This window comes from Babylonia areolata, chromosome 7 (assembly GCF_041734735.1).
Source record: "Babylonia areolata isolate BAREFJ2019XMU chromosome 7, ASM4173473v1, whole genome shotgun sequence".
Lineage (NCBI taxonomy): Eukaryota > Metazoa > Mollusca > Gastropoda > Neogastropoda > Buccinidae > Babylonia > Babylonia areolata.
This window is the reverse complement of record NC_134882.1, coordinates 54,666,162-54,685,999: the sequence shown is the minus strand read 5'-3', so window position 1 is coordinate 54,685,999 and position 19,838 is coordinate 54,666,162. Positions and strand designations below refer to the sequence as shown.

At 41.0% G+C, this 19,838-nt stretch overlaps 1 protein-coding gene across 1 annotated transcript in view; it reads left to right on the top strand.

Annotated features, from left to right (window-relative positions):
• LOC143284319 (uncharacterized) overlaps positions 1-10,345 on the top strand; it is a 30,465-nt gene extending 20,120 nt beyond the window's left edge. Inside the window, exons 11-16 of the mRNA XM_076591025.1 lie at positions 925-1,152; positions 1,916-2,118; positions 2,823-2,972; positions 5,419-5,575; positions 8,530-8,715; positions 10,040-10,345. Of these exons, the coding sequence (XP_076447140.1) occupies positions 925-1,152; positions 1,916-2,118; positions 2,823-2,972; positions 5,419-5,575; positions 8,530-8,715; positions 10,040-10,314 (1,199 nt within the window). The 3' untranslated portion in view covers positions 10,315-10,345. The remainder of the gene's footprint in view (positions 1-924; positions 1,153-1,915; positions 2,119-2,822; positions 2,973-5,418; positions 5,576-8,529; positions 8,716-10,039) is intronic.
• The last annotated feature ends 9,493 nt before the right edge of the window (positions 10,346-19,838 follow it).

The following is a 19,838-nucleotide window of genomic DNA, read 5'->3' as shown; positions in this document are numbered from 1 at the left end:
TCTTTTTTTCTTTTTGTTGTTGTTGTTGTTGTTGTTGATATACTGCTGCCGTTGTCGTCATCATCAACATCATCATCAAGTAGTAGTAGCAGTAGCCGTATGATTTGTGTTATTGTTGTCTTTGTAACTAGACCTTCGGGTTAATACGTCGATGTTGTTGTTTTGTTGTTGTTGGTTTTTTTCTGTCATTAGTTTGCTGTATTTTTTTTTCTGTTGCATTAATTCAAAAATGTTTTCGATCGTCGTGTCCAAAATAAACTTACATGTTGAGATGCATATCAAGAGTCACAAACTGGCGGTGAGTATGTTAACTGGTTGGTGGATTTATTCAGCTGATATTCTTTTGCCTTTTCATTTGGGTGTGTGTATGTATATATATATTTGTATTGGTATTTGTATTTCTTTTTATCACATCAGATTTCTCTGTGTGAAATTCGGGCTGCTCTCCCCAGGGAGAGCGCGTCGCTACACTACGGCGCCACTCATTTTTTTGTATTTTTTCCTGCGTGTAGTTTTATTTGTTTTTCCTATCGAAGTGGATTTTTCTACAGAATTTTGTCAGGAACAACCCTTTTGTTGCCGTGGGTTCTTTTACGTGCACTAAATGCATGCTGCATACGGGACCTCGGTTTATCGTCTCATCCGAATGACTAGCGTCCAGACCACCACTCAAGGTTTAGTGGAGGGGGAGAAAATATCGGCGGCTGAGCCGTGATTCGAACCAGCGCACTCAGATTCTCTCGCTTCCACATATATAATGTGTGTGTGTGTGTGTGTGTGTGTGTGTGTGTGTGTGTGTGTGTGTGTTTGCACCTGCATACATAGGTATAGAGTTATAATATACGTGTGCATGCGTGTGTGTGTGTGTGTGTGTGTGTGTGTGTGTGTGTGTGTCTGTCTGTCTGTCTGTCTCACAAACCACAGCCAAAGCGGAAGAGATGAGCGGCACACTGCTCATGGCACACCTCTTCGGCCCGTCACGTGACATCAACGCGACTGCGCGTGCAAGGCTCGTGCAGGAGCTGCGTCAGACCTTTCTCTACGAGGACAGCATAGAGCACGCGGGCCTTCTGCAGCTACCCCAGCACGCCACGGCAGAGATCCGAGCAGCTGCCCAGGTGGACTCTGTCATCATCACAAGACCACCAACTGGTCAGTAAGGTTTTATTGATGATAGTCAGTGGTGTCCGACTATGACCACCAGAACAACAGAGGAGGCATCTGCTGTCCTTGCCATCTGGGCTAGGATTTGATTATAGTGGGAGAGTATCTTGCCCAAGTTAAAATCCCCCTCTCTCTAGGCCAGGAGGGTTTCAGGACACCGAGTCCGTGTTGGGATGGTTCCCAAAGGCCAGCCAGCCCCCAGTGCTGGAGCACTGAGAGCCAGTGCAATCTTGCTTCCTAAATTTCAGAGGCATAGTCCTTCACAAAAGACTAATCTGTAAATGATTTTCCATTTCAGTGGAGAAACCGTTGATAATACAGCTTTCGCTTTGCTGTTGGCCCAACCGTAAACTTATGTCAGTCTGTGATGTAAGCCGAGTGTAGGGCCTAGTACGCTACAATAAACAATTACTAATGGTGCAGTTTGACGACGAATGTCTCAGATACTAGGCCGCTTTATGCAATTTACTTTTTTGGCCCACATTTCGTTGAAATCTTAATTTTGTCAGGCCCAATTCTGTGTGACCAAAGCCCAAGCCACCCTTTATCACTGAAAACTTTTTAGATAAAAAAAAATTACTTCCAATTCAAAGTCAAGAAAGCGTTTTATACTTTTGGGGAACAATATCCAAGACTTTGCCTCATATACATCATGATGTGTGTGTGTGTGTGTGTGTGTGTGTGTGTGTGTGTGTGTGTGTGTGTGTGTTATTGTTGTCATCATTATCATTATCATCATTATCATATACAGGCGGCAGTTGCTTGCGGCTAAAGGGAGAGCATCAAGCAGTCTCCAAGCTGAAAGAAGTCATCCAAGGGAAGCTACTCCAATGCCTGCAGCTGCCAATGGCCTCGCCCAGCTCCTCCCACCCCTCTCCTCTGCTGGGGCGTCACTCCAGTTACCATTTACCTGCATACTGGTCTGTGGCCGCCAATCCCACGCTCCTCGAGGAGGTGTGTGTGTGTGTGTGTGTGTGTGTGTGTGCACGCGCGCGCGTGCGTTGTGTGTGTGTGTGTGTGTGTGTGTGTGTGTGTGTGTTCTGTTCTTCAATTCTTTTAAATCTTCAGGTTTTTTTTCCATTTTCACAATGTTTATCTTAAACAAATGCATACTTTGCAGCCCTCCACCCTCCACTCCCCTTCTCTCGCTCTCTCCTCTCTGTCGCTCTGTCTGTCATGAATATATTACCTATTGGTATTTCTGTCTATCTGTCTTTAAATGTTTCTGTAGTATGTCCGTCAGTCTGTCTCATTATTGATGCCCTTCACTCTTTTCAGTTGAAGATGCTGAAGGTAATGTTTCTTCTACATCGTCGTCTTCGTCTTTTCCTTCCTCCCCCCCCCTCCTCCTCCTCCTCATCCTCGTCATTGTCACCATCATCGATATACTCTGGTGCTTGTTAATGGTGTGCTGCTGCTCTACCAAAATCACTGTCGTGAACATCATCATCATAATAATCATCATCATCAACGGATTCATCATTATTTTAATTCCCGTCATGATCCCCCTTCTCCTCCTCCTGTTCCTGTATATTATCCTTCTTCCCTTTCAATTTGTCTACCTACTTTCTGTCGTTTTCCTTGTCATTTGTGTTTTCTGTCGTAAAATACACCGCTGTCCTGAAACTGACCCCAGTACATTTTGTTCTTCGATGCAGGCGGTACAGAACCGTTACAAACTGGTGGAGGTCAGCGAGGGGGAGCGGACAGCCATAGAAAACCTGGTCCGAGGAACGTGGCAGCCGGACCTCGTCGCCGCTGGCACAGACGCGGCTGGCTTACGTCACAGATCCATCGACGTCATCAAAGTAAGAACTGACGTGAGGCACAAAGTGACTGCTAAAGTTTTGTTTGTTTGTTTCTGTCGTATGTCATTTATGATGGACGGGACGTAATGGACAAGTTCCTTTATTCCGGTTAATTTTCACACTGCAATACCAGACATTAGAGTCAGCCCAGAAGACAAAACACCAGGAGCCAGTTGCATTGCTCGGACGGAAGAGCCTAGTATGGTCGTAACCCGCTACTAGCTGTGTGTAGTATGGAACTGACCAATGGCGTAGTTCGGTCAACGTTGGCATTTAGTCACGTGTAACTGTCAAAAAGTTAGAACCAAGCAACGCAGCTGGCACCTGGGCATCAAGCCCTACCATCCAAAGAGACCTTCGCTTGAGTAGGGGTGTGTGTGTGGGGGGGGGGGGGGTAAGATCACCCACCCTGATCAAAAGCTGTCTAGACACTTTGGACAGTGACGGTCGCTACCTTGAGTAATAATCACCAACAGAAAGAGGAAGAATTTTGTTTAATGTCCCGTCTCACATGATTCTACACAGTTTATTTGAGTGATGATGAGTACTGATATTTATATATGAGTATTATTGTTTAGAAGAGAAAGGGGGATGATTTGTGAGTTAGGGGGAATCGGGTAAATGGGGGGGGGGGGGTAATTTGAACTAAATAGGTACACAGTTATAGAAAATTATTTAATGGACTTCGTAAAAGAGGGCTCGTTAATCCAACAAGCGAAAAACAAGAAGTACCATATATTTATGGTATAACGTTTCTCATCTTGTATCCCAAATCAGACTGAGTGAACGTGAGCAGTTATTTCGTTTACTTGTGCTAAACTGGGTTAAAAAAAAGAAAAAAGAATCATTTCTCAAACAGCAGTAATATGGCCTGCAAAGTGACAGTGACGGTCCTAACTTAGCACTAACCACCAATAGGAAGAAGAAGATGAAGCGTCATTTATTTTGATTTTATCGTTTCTCATCTTATATTCAGAATCAGACTGAGTGAACATGACCAGTTGTTTCATTTAGTTGTGCTTCTGATTTGGTTAAAAACGTATGAATCGTTTCTCAAAAATCAACTAGCATACAAAACAATGGTCAGCCCATTCAAAGACTATTGCCCGCAAAAGTAACAGTAACGGTCGCTGCCTTCAGCAATATTTGTATTTGTATTTCTTTTTATCACAACAGGTTTCTCTGTGTGAAATTCGGGCTGCTCTCCCCAGGGAGAGCGCGTCGCTACACTACAGCGCCACCCTTTTTTTTTTCTTTTTTTTTTTTCTTTTTTTTTTCCTTCGTGCAGTTTTTTTTATTTGTTTTTCCTACCGAAGTGGAATTTTCTACAGAATTTTGCCAGGAACAACCCTTTTGTTGCCCTGGGTTCTTTTACGTGTGTTAAGTGCATGCTGCACACGGGACCTCGGTTTATCGTCTCATCCGAATGACTAGCGACCAGACCACCACTCAAGGTCTAGTGGAGGGGGAGAAAATATCGGCGACTGAGCCGTGATTCGAACCAGTGCGCTCAGATTCTCTCGCTTCCTAGGTGAACGCGTTACCTCTAGGCCATCACTCCACGTAACTACTCCACTAACTCCACTCTCACCAACTACAGGAAGAAGAACAAGAAGTGTCATCTGTTTTAGGTTTAATGTTTCTCATATCTCTTGTATATTTCTTATATCTAAAATCAGACTGAGTGAGCGTGACCAGTTGTTTCATACAACTGTGCTTCTGAACTGGATAAAAACAAATGAATCATTTCCCAAAAAGCAACGAGAATACAAAACAATGGTCTGCCCAGTCACAGGATATTGCCCGCAAAGGGGACAGTAACAGTCGCTACCTTGGGCAATAATCACGAACAAAAAGAGGAGGATGAATTTTGTTTAATGTCCCGTCACACGTGATTGTAGACAGTTTGCTCGAGTACTGTTTTTTTTACATTTGAGTATCATCATTTAGAAGAGGAGTGGCGGGGGGGGGGGGGGGGGGGTGAATGGTGAGTTGGCGGAAACCGGGTTCACGGGGAGTGGAATTCGAAACAAATATCTAAACACAATTACAGAAAATTTCTTAATGTACTTCGTAAAAGAGGAGTTGTTAATCCAAAAAGCGACAAACAAGAAGAAATGCCATGTATTTAGGGTGTAACGGTTCTTATTTTATATCCGAAACCAGTCTAAGTGAACGTGACTATTTGTTTCATTTAGCTGTGCTTCTGAAGTGGATAATGTGAAAATAACCAACAACAAACGAATCATTTTTCATCATCAAACAGGAACAACGAGTGGAAAACCCGTCTGTGTAAAACAAGAAGTACCATATATTTATGGTATAACGTTTCTCATCTTGTATCCCAAATCAGACTGAGTGAACGTGAGCAGTTATTTCATTGAGACGTGCCTCTGAACAGGAAAAAAACACACACACAATTGAGTAATTTCTGATCATCCAACAGGTACAACGAGTGGAAAACCCGTCTCTGTACGAAAACTACCACAACCGACGGACCAGCTTGCAGAGAGAGACGTCGGAGAGTGGACAGCCTTGCAAGCCAGTGGGCTCCATCCCTGTGTCCTCTGGTCCTGTACTGAGCACCGCTTTGATGACCACCGGTAGGCCACTGACGGACAGGCTAACAATTGTTTTAGTCAAATCAAGGCCTTGGCCCTATAGCTGAAGGGGCTTACATGAATAGCATAAAAACAGTAACTGTAACTGAAACTGACGAATGAAACAGATTAAAAACATTGATTGTTATGGGAAAAAAAGAAAAAAGAAAACTAAACCCCGATCAAGAGAGACAGCAGAACGTTGTGTCTTGTTTTCTTCGTGAATATACAGAGCTGAGTTAAAGACATTCGTCTCGTTTCTTATTGACAACAATATGTTTGGCCTGAAATCATACAAGGATATATATGAAATGCTTCGGTTTATCGATGAGAAAGGGGCGATAGAGAGTGCTAAGGTGATAGGGGCCTGGGAGAGGGGGGGGGGATCAAGGATGTTGTCGTTGTTGCTGTTGTTTCCTTTACAGCACTGTGCTTTAGTGTCTATACTGCTGACGTTGTGTGGTTGCGCACATGTTCACAGAACGTTGGTCGTTTTATTCTCCATTTCAGACATGTGCCTTCTACGTAGGTATATCTTTTATTTTATTTTAACGCATTTACTTATTTGTCTGTTTTTTTCTTTGTTTTATTTAATTTCATTTTATATTGATATTCAGTGCAAGCGCTGAAGACACAGCCAGCTTGTTTGGGTCAAAGCATACGTCAGGCATCTGCTTCCTTTACTATCATTATTATTATTATGTTCTTTTCAGTCAGATGAAGTGTAGTAGCATAACTATAATCACTGACCAGTCCGCGCGCTTTGTCGCCTCTTATAAACTGACAGTACATGACAAATCCTGATAGGCAAGGGATATAAACTGACAGTACATGACAAATCCTGATAGGCAAGGGATATAAACTGACAGTACATGACAAATCCTGATAGGCAAGGGATATAAACTGACAGTACATGACAAATCCTGATAGGCAAGGGATATGTTTTTTTTATGGATGTCGTACGGATTCATCTATTCCCGTTTCGCCTATGAACACACTCACGCGTGCGCGCACACACATACACACACACACACACACACACACACACACACACACACACACACACACACACACACACACACAAAGCACTCGACAACAACAATAACAACAACGACTTGCTCTTTTGTATTAAAAAGATGATAATTATTAAGAAGTACACAGTCTCAACAACACACTTTGCATGCAAGCACGCATTCACCCATTCCATTCAGTGTATATGTCCAAAAGGTAAAGAAACAGAAGATAAGAATAGTAAAAGAAAAAAAGAAAAGCATCAGACATCCCAAATTCAGAGACGCCTCTCCCCCATTTCACACACAGAAAGAGGGTGGGCAAAACGGGGAATGGCGGGAAGGCGAAACGGGGCAATGAGTCACTGAAACTCTCACTGGAGTCTACGTTATCGAATAGAATAGAATGAAATAGAATATGTATTTATTACCAAGTGTACCGGGGTCACAAGAAATATTGGGGAGGATAGTACGTTGCAAGGTACGAACATAAATCGAAAATCATACACAAACACAGATACAGTAGAAATTAGAATACATACAAGTGCATATCAATGCAAAAACTTGTGCATACTCACAGATGCACGCACTGCTCTCTCTCTCTCTCTCTCTCTCTCTCTCTATCTATCTATCTGTCTAACACACACACACACACACACACACACTCGTTTGAACAGAAGCCGCATATTACATATGGCTAGATCTTCAGGTAGATGGTTGTTGATTGCACATTTATATTTATCATACTGGATTTGTTCGAGAGACAGGGCATTGACTGCTTTGGGGAAAAGCTATTGGCGAAGCGATTGGTTTTTGTCCTTATACTTCTGTACCGTCGACCAGAGTGGAGCATCTCGAAAATCCCAAAAGCTGGATGTGATTCGTCCTGGCTGATTGATTCTGCTTTTTTTGAGTAGCCGCTTTTTATGTCTTCCAGAGAAGATAGAAAAGCCCCGGTAATCTTGGTGGCAGTTTTTACGATTCTGTTAACAAGGGCTGCAACTTCTGCCTTGGAAATGTTTCCTTACTAAACAGTAATAGCGAAGGTTAGCACACTTTCAATGACTGCTCGGTAGAAATCAACCATGATTTCTTTTTTAATTCCGAACTTTTTGAGGCGCCGAAAAAAGTACAGGCGCTGTTGTGCTTTCTTAACAATTTTTCCGTATTTTTCTCCCATTTCAGATAGTTTGGAATGATCAGTCCGAGAAAGTTAAATTCGCTGACGATCTCTACTGGCGTGTGGGGGCACGGTCAAAGGAAGTAGATAGGTGAAACGGGACAAAGAGTCACTCAGACTCTCAAGATGCCTACGGTGTGTGGAGGCACGGTCAAAGGAAGTAGATAGGCGAAACGGGACAAAGAGTCACACAGACTCTCAAGATGCCTACGGTGTGTGGAGGCACGATCAAAGGAAGTAGATAGGCGAAACGAGACAAAGAGTCACTCAGACTCTCAAGATGCCTACGGTGTGTGGAGGCACGGTCAAAGGAAGTAGATAGGTGAAACGGGACAAAAAGTCACTCAGACTCTCAAGATGCCTACGGTGTGTGGGGGCACGGTCAAACGGAGAAAGCGAAACGTGATTAGACGAATTGGGTTTGGTTGCCTGAGGCGATCTTTGCAGCGTAGAGTTTGCTTAGAGTTAATCAATAATGTTTCTTAGCATACTGAATTCACCGTGCAAGTTAGGAACGTTCTTAACTGTGAATGTTCCTAGGTATGTGGAATTCACCGTGCAACAAGTTAGTAACATTCTTTAACTCTAAGCAAATACTTAGCGCTTCTTTTTTTCTTTTTTCATTAAACTTCTTTTTATTCGTTTTTACTCTAAATTTTCATTCATACATGCATACTAAGCGCTTCTCAGCTCGCCCATGCAACCGGGTAACGCACCCCAGGAACTGAAACTGAAACTGAAAACAATGTTCCCTCTCCCCTACAAAGGTAACCCGCTGTTCCGGGAGCTGCACCTGGATGTCAACGAGCACTACCTGTTCCACGGGACGCAGGCCCAGAACTTGCAGGCCATCCTCAAGTACGGGCCCGACGCGCGTCTCGCCAGCGCCGGAGGCATGTTGGGATCCGGCATCTACTTTGCCGAGTCTTTCACCAAGTCGGATCGCTACGCAGGTTGGCTTTTTCAAGCAAGCCTTGACACTTTTTTTTTTTTCTCTCTTTTCCGCAGTCTGTGATGTACTATCTGTGCTGGTTTCCTCTGGCGATTAGGTAGTGAGATGTAAACACTGGGATGGGCACTAGCTGCCCATTCTGCAGTGTTATTTGCCTATATGGACTTTTTATGTATTTTGTGTTTGGCTTTGAAGTGTTGGGTTGTTTTGTTTGTTTGTTTGTTTGTTTTTTTTGGGGGGGAATTCCCCTTTTTTACGATTTTTTGTAATCTGGGAATGATAAATTTGGTGGAATGGCTGGCGTCCTCAGCATGGCCTAGTCTTATTTGGTATAAGGAGCTAAATGGTTGGGATACTTAGTCATGAACTGTGTTTTGTGGGTTTGTCTTAGTGGGGTTTTTTTGTTTTTGTTTTGTTTTTGTTGTTGTTGTTTTTTGTTTTTTTGTTTTTTTTGTAAATGTGACAGTTTTGTGTTGATGCGGTTGAGCAATTGTATGGTTTGACAGTCCTGATATGGCCCTGTGCAGTCGGTTGGATTTTTTGCAACAAGAACAACGCAGGGTGGATGGTTATGAGTGTGTGGGGGGGAGGGAGGGGGCGGGGGGAAGGGGTTGTTTGGGGTGGGGGTGGGGGGTTAAGAGGGGGGAGAGAGGAGGGGGTAGGGGGTTGTGGGAGGGAGAGAGAGGAGGAGGACCGAGCAGACAGATAGAGGTGGATGTGATGTGTTGTGTTGTATTGTGTTGTGTTGTGTTGTATTACTCTTTTTGGTCACAACAGATGAATATTCATATTAATTTTGAAAACTCACAATCATTTAAATATTTCACATTCCAGATTCAGTTAAAAATACTGTTGGAACGCAAGATGTGTTGAACAATTATTCGCACAAACTTGGCAATTGTCAAATTCGAGCTGTTTAGTTTTCAATGCGAATCAAATGCACTGTCATTTATGTCTTGTTTACTGCATTAGAAACTGCGCTCATCAAAGAGTTCATAGGCATATAGTTAATACCCAAAACTGAGAAATCGAAAATCAACAATACTCATACATAATAATAATCAGACGTGATAATCTGATTATTAGTAATGATGTTATACTCGCATTACCCTCCCCCGAAAACGGAGTATAGCTGCACACATGGCGGGGTTAAAAAAAAAAATCGGTCATACACGTAAAAGCCCACTCGTGTACATACGAGTGAACGTGGGAGTTGCAGCCCGCGAACGAAGACGAAGAAGAAGAAGAACAAGAAGAACAAGAATACTCGCATTATTCCTATTATTGTTTTGTTTGTTTGTTGTTGGGTTTTTTCCCCTGAACAGACGATCGCAACCGACGCACGGCAGGGGAGAAGAAGGTGCTCCTGATGAGGGTCCTGTTGGGCAACCCCTTCATCAACAACGCCGTCAAACCCACGCGCTACCTCCGCCCCCCCTGCAGGGTGTGCAAAGACGACAAGTGCCGGGGCATGCATGGTGGCTTCTTCGATTCCGTCATCGATGACTGTTTGACCTGCAGAGCGTTCAGAGAGCTCATCGTGTATGAGTCGGCGTTGTGTTACCCGGAATATGCCATCACGTATCTGAGGCAGGGCTGATGTGTGTGTGTGTGTGTGTGTGTGTGTGTGTGTGTGTGTGTGTGTGTTGTTGTTGTTGTTTTGTTTTTTCAGCATCTACTTATCCGTGAATGCGTATTGAGTATCCTGGGAGGGAGATAAATGATCTTTGAGGACGACTGAGACAGTATTTTATTTTTCTATTATTTGTTTCCCTTCTTAATGCCTAAGACTGAGGATGACCCTGGAGGTACGAGTTGATGATCTGCTGCCAGACAGGCTGTATTGCCATCCTGCATGTGCAATAAGTCTGAAAGTTTCTTCTCCTTGTAAATACTTCTTTTGCAATCTTCTGTGTGAGTGTTGAATAGTAGGCTGGGATGACAGTTAAGTTTGAAGATGGGCAGATGATTTTTTGTTTGTTTGTTTGTTTTTTTTTTGCCTGTGTATCTGTCAGGAGGCGATAGGCCTTGCACTTCTGATCCAGAGTCCACCAGTGATCGAGGTTCGAGGGTCTGTTTCGGAATGGTGATGTGTCTTGGGGAATGTGCTTTACTCAGATTTCAATCACTTCACCCAGGCGTGTGAAACATATAGATATACCCGACTTCAGTTGGGGAGGGCTGAAGACGGCTAAAGGAGAGGACTGGGCCCCGCCTTCCTACCCCCAGCCCTAGACACAATGGATTTGAATTCGCTGCCTCCAGTGACCGTAAAAGCCTGTGGGACCTTCAATACCTGTGAAATGTCGGGGAAGCCGAGGAGGTTTAGGTCGCTGTTATTCTGCCGACCAGCAGAGCGCCATCACGTACTTGTAACGTGGCTGAGGATTTCTTTGTTTTAGTTTGGAAAAGAAATTGAAATGTTTTTTTAGAAGTAAATGTATACAGAGCAGATACGCATACATAAAGCACACAACTTAATTTGAGAGAATCTGCATCAGTATACTTTAAAAACAAAAAGAAAAGCAATAGTCTGCTGTCCCAACACAATTAATCGTTGGAAAAGAACTTTCATTTACTCAGGATTTCCAAGACATGGCATTTTATATTGATTTACTTGATTATCTATGTTTCGTTTGTTTCATTATTTAGATGTGAATAAAAACAAAACAAAAAAACTAACACAGTCTGATATGACATTACAATCTTTGTAGAAAAAAAAAGAAAAAAAAGTTTTACTCAGGATTCCTGATACATTCTCTTTATTTTTGTTTATTTACTTGATTGCATATTGTTCGTTTGTCTAAGTATTAATCCGTCTATGTATTTGTTTATATACATACGGAACCTTAACTGTAGGAGTTTCTGTACGTCAGGCTGTTTGTTGATTTTTTTTTTTAATGGCAGCCTATTTGTATGTCTGCCCATCCGAACATGTAAGCCTGGTAAGTTAACGCCTACACGACCTAATTTGAGAAGAGACGAAAAAAGTATATTCAAATCATGCTGAATAATGTAAAGAGGTGATAGAAACAGACAGACACACAGACATGACACACTCTGGAGCAATTGATAAAAAGCTCCAAGTCAAATGTAAACACTCGAGCACCACTAAATGTTTACAAAGAGATTTCCCATGAATACAGAAGCAAACAGACTAACAATTGTGTATGTATTTTAAAGTAATGATAGGAGACAGGGATAAAACAAGAAGAGAAGGGAGAAGGAGGGATATATCTATCTCTCTTTTTTCCCCTCTTTATTGTCAGTGAAGAAGGTAATAGGTCAGGCGAAGAAATTAGCTTTTTTGACAGCTCTATAAACTACAGGCTTATGAGAATTAATCAAATCGATAGCTTAATCAGTCAAAACGGGTTGAGCTTTAAATATGCGATTTTGCTTAATACTCCCAACAAGAATCGTTTTAAAGAAGGATTTTTTTGGTTGTCTTCAAATGTTGGATTCATGAAATAAAGATATAATTTAAAACGTGATATTCATGGTATAATCATAGAATGGAGATTTTTTTTTTTTTTTTTTTTTTTTTTTTTTTTTTTTTGTCAGCTACGCGATATTTAGATTCCAGAAGAAAGACAATTATATTAGCTGGAGTGTTTTTGTTCTTACTGATATGGCTGTTGTCACTGTTGATGAGATTATTAAAAGAGCATGCAGCAAGAATTAATACATGCACCGCAGGTTTGTGCAGTGTGATATGATTTTCCTCTCGTTGTTCAACAAGCAAATAAAACGTTGTTTTATGCAAAGTTGTTGTTTTTCAAAGCAGGGGTACATTTCTTCAGAACTGTTGTTCTTGTTAAACAGTCATGTTAGTTTTCATGCTTGCGCGCGCGCGCGCATGTGTGTGTGTGTGTGTGTATGTGTCTGTGTTCTATATCAAAGTGTCATCGTTATTTTACTCTTCAGATCACTGGCATGGTTGTGGAGTGTTTTTGCTCCACAAAAAAGTTCTGTCCACTGATTTATGATATGCAGCATTTTCAAAGTGGTGTCACAATGGTTATTTCCTTTTTATTGCTCAGCTTAATTCGAATTTCTTTGATAATTATTATGGTGTGTGTGTGTGTGTGTGTGTGTGTGTGTGTGTGTGTGTGTGTGTGTGTGTGTGTTCCGTTAAATGTAAGACATAAACATAATTATATTCGGATGTATTGTAGACTCATAATTTGAACATACCGAGAATAGAATGAAATTAGTCACCCAAGACATACATGACGAATTCGGAGCATAATCAGTTGTTCGCCCGGTGTTACCTTTGTGTTTTGCTTTCTATATATATATATATTTTTTTTTTAATAAAATTTTAAAAAACCGCTTATTTTTTGCTCTTTTATTTTAGCATTCCCATAAAGGTTAGGAAGATTTTGGGGGGAGGGGGGATTACATATATTGGACATTACATACAAATCCAATTTTTGTAACGTAACATTCATGTCACAAACAGTGCAGAGTTTGTTCGATCTCATTTTGTCTTTGTTCTTCCTTTGTTCAAGGTGTTGTAAGAAATGAAAATTAATTAAAAAAATAAAATGTAATAAAAAATAAATAAATTTTTAAAAAAAATTTTTTTTAAAGATTTACTTTGGGAACGAAATGTTGAGAGGGCACACTATAAGCTTCAGCTTGTTGCTACTCTTCGTGTTTGCAGTGTCTTTATTTGCGTCTGAGAATAAAGTCATATGTAAACCGGATGTTCAGGGGGGAGAGAGTTTAAACCGGATGTTCAGTTTAAACCGGATGCTCAGGGGGGAGAGAGTTTAAACCGGATGTTCGGGGGGGAGAGAGTTTTAAACCGGATGTTCAGGGGGGAGAGAGTTTAAACCGGATGTTCAGAGGGGAGAGAGTTTTAAATCGGATGTTCAGTTTAAACCGGATGTTCAGAGGGGAGAGAGTTTAAACCGGATGTTCAGTTTAAACCGGATGCTTAGGGGGGAGAGAGTTTAAACCGGATGTTCAGTTTAAACCGGATGTTCAGGGGGGACAGAGTTTAAACCGGATGTTCAGATGGGAGAGAGTTTAGATTTTCTGTGTATGGAGACGACACATTCCAATAAGTATCCAGGCTGTTTGGTTTTGGTCTACATTTCTGCTGATAACAAAGTTCAAATGTTCATCTGTTTATCCAGTCAGCATTAAGGTAGGTTCAGGCACTAGTTTAGTTACTCTTCACAATTTATCTTTCTAACCAATCAGCATTCAGCTCAGCAGTCGTGGCGCCAGAAATGTGTTCCTTTGATGATTATGATAGGCATGCGCAAGTCTTGGGAGGCTATGGATTTAACCCTTTCTCCGCCAAGCTCGCATTTATGCACAAGCGTGGTAGAGTGCCCATTTCACTGAAAGGTGACCATTCATTGGTCTGTTATCCATGAACCTACTGCTCTTAATGTTCGGTGGTAGGATAGGCCATATTTTCTATACATCGCAGAGGGAATCCCCAGCTATTCTTAGTCACTGTCTTTTCTGTGTTTATACCACAAGGGAATTTTGTACTGGCGGTGAAAGGGTTAAACGTCAGGTGTGGCTGGTCAGGCCATTACGGGAGTGGCAGTCAGCCCCTCCAACACTGCGCACAGGTGAAGTCTGACGCTGGTCTGTCTGTCTGTCGGTTTGTCTGTCTGTTGGACCTTTCTCCTCAGTCTCTTTGTCTGAGAACGCTGGGCAAGTTTCTCTTCCAACTTGGAGAGGCCTTTTTTCACCGCCTGCCTCCAAGCCAATCGCTCTGTGGCTACTACTGCTTCGCAGGTGTTCAGGTTGACTGACGTTCAAGGCCTTCAGATCTCTACTTCTTTTGTTGTTATTTCTAATGATATGATAATATTGTGGGTATTTAAAAAAAAAATTTTTTTTTTTTTTTTTTCATTTTTACTCAGAAAATGAAACATTTTGTTGGCAAATGCAGTGCTCGTCACTGGTGTGACAGTCATAATATATCGTTCGCTGACCTATTGGTGAATCGCTCATGGCTGTCATACATGAAAGATCTGTTGCCGTTATTTTTGTTTTGTTGTTGTTGTTGTTTTTACACTATTTTTAGACATGAATATATATATGTCAATGAAATATATCACAGAATCTTCGTAGCATTATATATTGATTTGTTTTCCTTGTGTTTATGCAATAAATGTGGGAGAAACTCATTGATGTGTGTGTGTGTGTGTGTGTGTGTGTGTGATCCGATCACTTCTCCGAGAAGGATGAATGACCGAAGCAGGATAGAAAAACATATACTGAACATGAATTAATACACTCACAAATCCCAACTTGTCAATGCTGAATCACACACACACACACACACACACACACATGTTGTTGTTTTTTTTATCTAATCCTCGGAAATTTGTTGACAAACTTTATCAAAAGCAGACTCTGACGCTCGTGACGTCATTGTGGCGTAAGAAGCAATGACGACATGCATGATACATGAGTATGAAGCAGACTGCAGGCAAACGGTTGGGCAACGGTGCATGCCAGGTGAGTGTCGGCTGAACAACTCTTTCCGAACGACAAGGAAGACTTCACTTTAACATCTCTTAACTACTGAACCTTGGAGAAATGAGGTCAGTGCGGCATCCGGTTGCAGATCATTTTAACAACTTCTCGTGCTTATTTAGGGTGTTTAACTGATTTCACCGTGCAACAATAAAGCAGTCCGAAATGGAAGAAAAAGTTTAAATAAAGATTTTGTGACTGACAAACTGACGTTTTAGTTTCAAAATCTAACCTCAGCAGGTTGACAACCCTTTATACTGACAAGAATTTTTTTTCGTTTGTCAAGGGGGTTAATTCAGAGCTAAAAGAGTAAACCATTGATCATTCCCAGGTCCAGCATATCTTTTCAATCTTCCGTTACATATATATAGATCTATATGTTTTGAAATGTATCAGTATGTTGTCTACACTATAAACCTTTTTTCAGATTATAAGATTTTTTTTTTTTTTGTTTTTTGTAATGCATGACCCATTTTACCACACACAAATAATTAGGGTAGGTATGCCTAATTGCAAACGATCCAGCCGAAGCCACCAACTCAGCGTGTGTATTGTAAAGATTAATGTCGTACGATAATCAAACGTAGTTCTTTTGTTTTTGAAGGCTTTCTCCGACTGGTTGCACCAGGAAAAGTTTGTCTGCTCATTCTTTTAAACGTTTTGTCGACGTTTGAAATAGCAGGGGTGCCTGTGGGTAAATGCCAACGGACATCTAATTGCGAACAATGGCTTTGGGAACATGTAGACAGTTAAAACAGAAGCAGGTCTTTTGACTCAGACATATTATTGGAACATCGCACCAGACTGTCGTATTGTTAGTTTTGATCACACATGCACATAAAACGACATTTAAACACACACACCCCACACAAACACACCCTTTTGAGAGTGCTCGCTAACTGTGCAGCATCGTTCGCAAATAGACTCACATAAAAACATCCCGTGGTCTAATTGCAAACGACACTATTTTGCAGATTCCTGTCAAAACTGACGTTTTGATCTGTCACCAATATGCTTTCTTGAATTCTCCAAACACCGGTAATGCGCATTCAACACATCCGATCAAATCAACTATTTTAAACTGTGTCAAAGTTCAAGTCCTACAACTTGTTTCCCTTGATCTTAGGATTTTGAGAGCACGTTTGTAACCTTGGTGGGCAGTGGTGCGCAAAGAGAAGAAAGAGCGTGGAAATAACCAGAAACAGCTGATGTTTGACTGGTTCTTGAAAATGGTTATTCATTCAGGTATTAGAAAAAGGTCGAAGCAGACGTTAAATTGCGAAATGTAACCGTTAAGAACGCTTCGAAGTGGGGCGGTATACGAATCGTTCGCAGTTACACGCTGTTCGCAATTACCCAAGCCTACCCTATTGCACAAAAATGTTTTCGTGCCAACTGACACATAATCATACCACAAACATAGCCCAGGTCTTGTGTGTGTGTGTGTGTGTGTGCTGGTGCGAGGGAAAAGGAAAAAGAGGGGGAAATAATACTTTATTATATTTTGTTTATTGATTTCATTTAAATCATCTATTTTATCGTAACGTTCTTTTATTGGCCTGATCAGTGCATTGGTACATGCATACATCATGCTTAATATGCCTTAAATTTTCTTTTTTTTTAAAGCAGATGTGGTGCGCGTAAAGTGATCAGCCCGCTCCGCAGTGATATGTTGACATGCCATTCTTTTGTATTGTGAAAGAAAAGAGGGAGACGGAACAAGAAAAACTCGAAGGGGAAAGAAAAAAATAGAACGGAGAGATAGAAACTCAAGATTTCAGCTTTAAAAAAACAAACAAACAACAACAACAAAAAACAAACAAACAAACAAAAAACCTGCAGACTAAATAATGTACGAAGAAATAACTTTAATTCAAATTTACACAGAATACCACTATGGTTCAGGACAAGAAAATCCTCGTGATATATTCAGACGGCATTTCTTCCTTCCCGGTTTATAAAAAGACTCCTTTGTTACCTTTGTGTAACCATGCTCTAACGGTGATTATCTGAGGGGTTTAGTCGCCCTGACCTTTGGGTTTTGAAGGAGATGATGGGCGCAAACTATCTCCATTAACGTTGATATTTAAACCGCCTGCATACGTTAGGCGTTTGATCTAGATCTACAAGCGTACTATGTTGGAGAACGCACGTCCAGTCTGCCGATCAGAATTTTGACAAAGGAAGTGGTGTGGGTTGTGTGAGCAAACTAGCAACGCTAAGAATTTGCTTATCGTTACGAATGTTCCCAACGCCACGGTAAATTCTTTTATAGGTGTGTGAAGGAACATTTTTTAACGATAAGCAAACTTACCGCTGCAAAGACTGCCTTATACAACCCGGCTCAGGACTGTATTTAAGTCTTTAGTAGGCCTACTGGTTGGTCTGTAAGTACTGGCAGTCACCTGTGACCTTCCCTTTGACTCCGTTTTGTGCATATTCAGTAGCACGTGGAACGACATTGATAATGTATTCGTGATGACATATTACTGAAAGGATGCCGCTAAATTTTATTCAATGAAAGATTTGTGAGTTTGGATTTTCTAGCATTGAGCGTTCGTTTTCACAGATTCCGATGAATAGCCTGGACTTTAACGTCAAATTTGTTCGGACAAAATCAACAGGTGTAATGGACCTGAATCTGCACTGTTTGGTGTTGGAGAACGCATCCGAAAGAACTAGATTCGTTGGGTGATTAACTTGAATATTAGCCCGAAAATGCGGTCGGTAACTTTGTTCGATTTTTGGAAGCCGAAAAGTCGTGTTAAAAACACGGAATGTTTGAAGCTTTGATGTGTCTATAACTATCATGATCGTAAAACAAAATAATTGTTGATCGATGTGGGTTGCTCAAGTTAGAATTGCTCAGTTTCCAGCACACAGCTTTCGGTTCGACAAATACTCATGTCTTGTGGTGAGCAAAAAAATCACATGGATTGTTATGTGTATTATTATTATACTGGTAACCCTCCACCCCACCTCCCACTCCCCGTCCCTTTCATCGTCGGCGTTATCGGCTTTGTTGCTTCTCAACAGAAATCACACGTCAGCCATGAAGGCTAGCTTTGCCTCTTGTGTTTCGTTTTGCAACTAAAGGTTGAGGCCACAGTGACTGACCAAATTTAACATCACAATAACTCTGAAGAAAGGTTTGGGTCACAGAACAAAGATTCAGTTCAAAGACTAAAGTTTGATGAAACAAACCAAAAGCTGAAGTCACAGATTAATGGGAAAGGTCACAGACCAAAAGTAGATTGAATAATTAATTTGCCTATTCATTGTGGTCATCAGTTCCTGGAGACGTTTTGGAAAGACGTGGAAGCCACTCAGTGATACAACACTTGCACTTCCTCTTCTCTCGTATTGTGTTCACAAAAAGGATCACTTGGAAACCCAGTTTTGTCCTGTGTGAGGAGGGTGCTGGGGGATCATGGTAAAATCACGCCAAGTTTTCGACAAACGACAGTGTATGCAGCCAATGCCCTGAGCAGCACTAACAACTGAAGGTGCTTTCTTTTTCGCGTACTTCAGGGTTTTTTTTTCCCCATTTTACAGTGGAAAACTACAGCTATCATTTATCTACAGAAGCCTAGCTGTGTGCGCGTACGTTCGTGTGTATGTGTGAGATAGATAGATAGATAGACAGACTCGTTTGTGTGTGTGTGTTCATACGTATGCACATTTGTTTGTGTTGTTGTTTTTTTTATTTGTTTTATTTTTTCAAATAGGTACAGGCAAAAATGAATGAGCCTTTTTTTCTTTACCGTTCTTGAATTGTCAGCTGAATTTAAAATTCTTTTGTTTGGAATTTCAAATTGTCTTCTTTTCTTTTTTTCTTTTTAACATAGTCGATATGTTTGTGTGCGCAAGAATGACGCTGTGTGTGTGTGTGTGTGTGTGTGTGTGTGATCGCACTGTGCTCACACTCGTGAATAGATATCAAAATCATTTTACCGCTGTTCATGGACGGAGGAAATAAAATAAACTGTGATTTGTCCCGGTATATGAACTACGAATCAGTGATGCGGAAAATTCTTCTGACAGCGTGGAATAACACTTTTTTTTTTTTTCTTTTTTTTTTATAAGTGTTACACTGATTTAGCGTGGAGGGACTTTGTTCCATTCAAGTCACCCTGATTACGTCTTTTTTATTATTATTATTATTTTTTTATACATAGATAAAAAAAAAAAAAAAACACAAAAAAACACACATACAAAGATCAACAAATGGACGGATAACATTAGACAGATAAAGATATGGATGTCAGAAAGACAGATAGCAAAAATGAGTGAGATTGACAGATAAATAAGGACAGACAGACTGATATATAAAAAGCAAATAATCCAAGAAAAAGGAAACTGAAAACAGTGTACAATGTGGATCAAATGTATTATATGGACAAACAGACAAATAAGTCAACCAAGGGAAAATAGCGGTATAACTGTGAACACTCACTGAAATGGGTTTGGGTTTCTATCACATCATTTACCTTGTCGAATACAGAACCATAATTATGGTGAACGTAAACATGTCCAGGTATGAAGGCAAATCTTCTGTCATCGTAAAGACGATTTTACAAATATACTTAAATCAAAACAAAATCTTTAAAA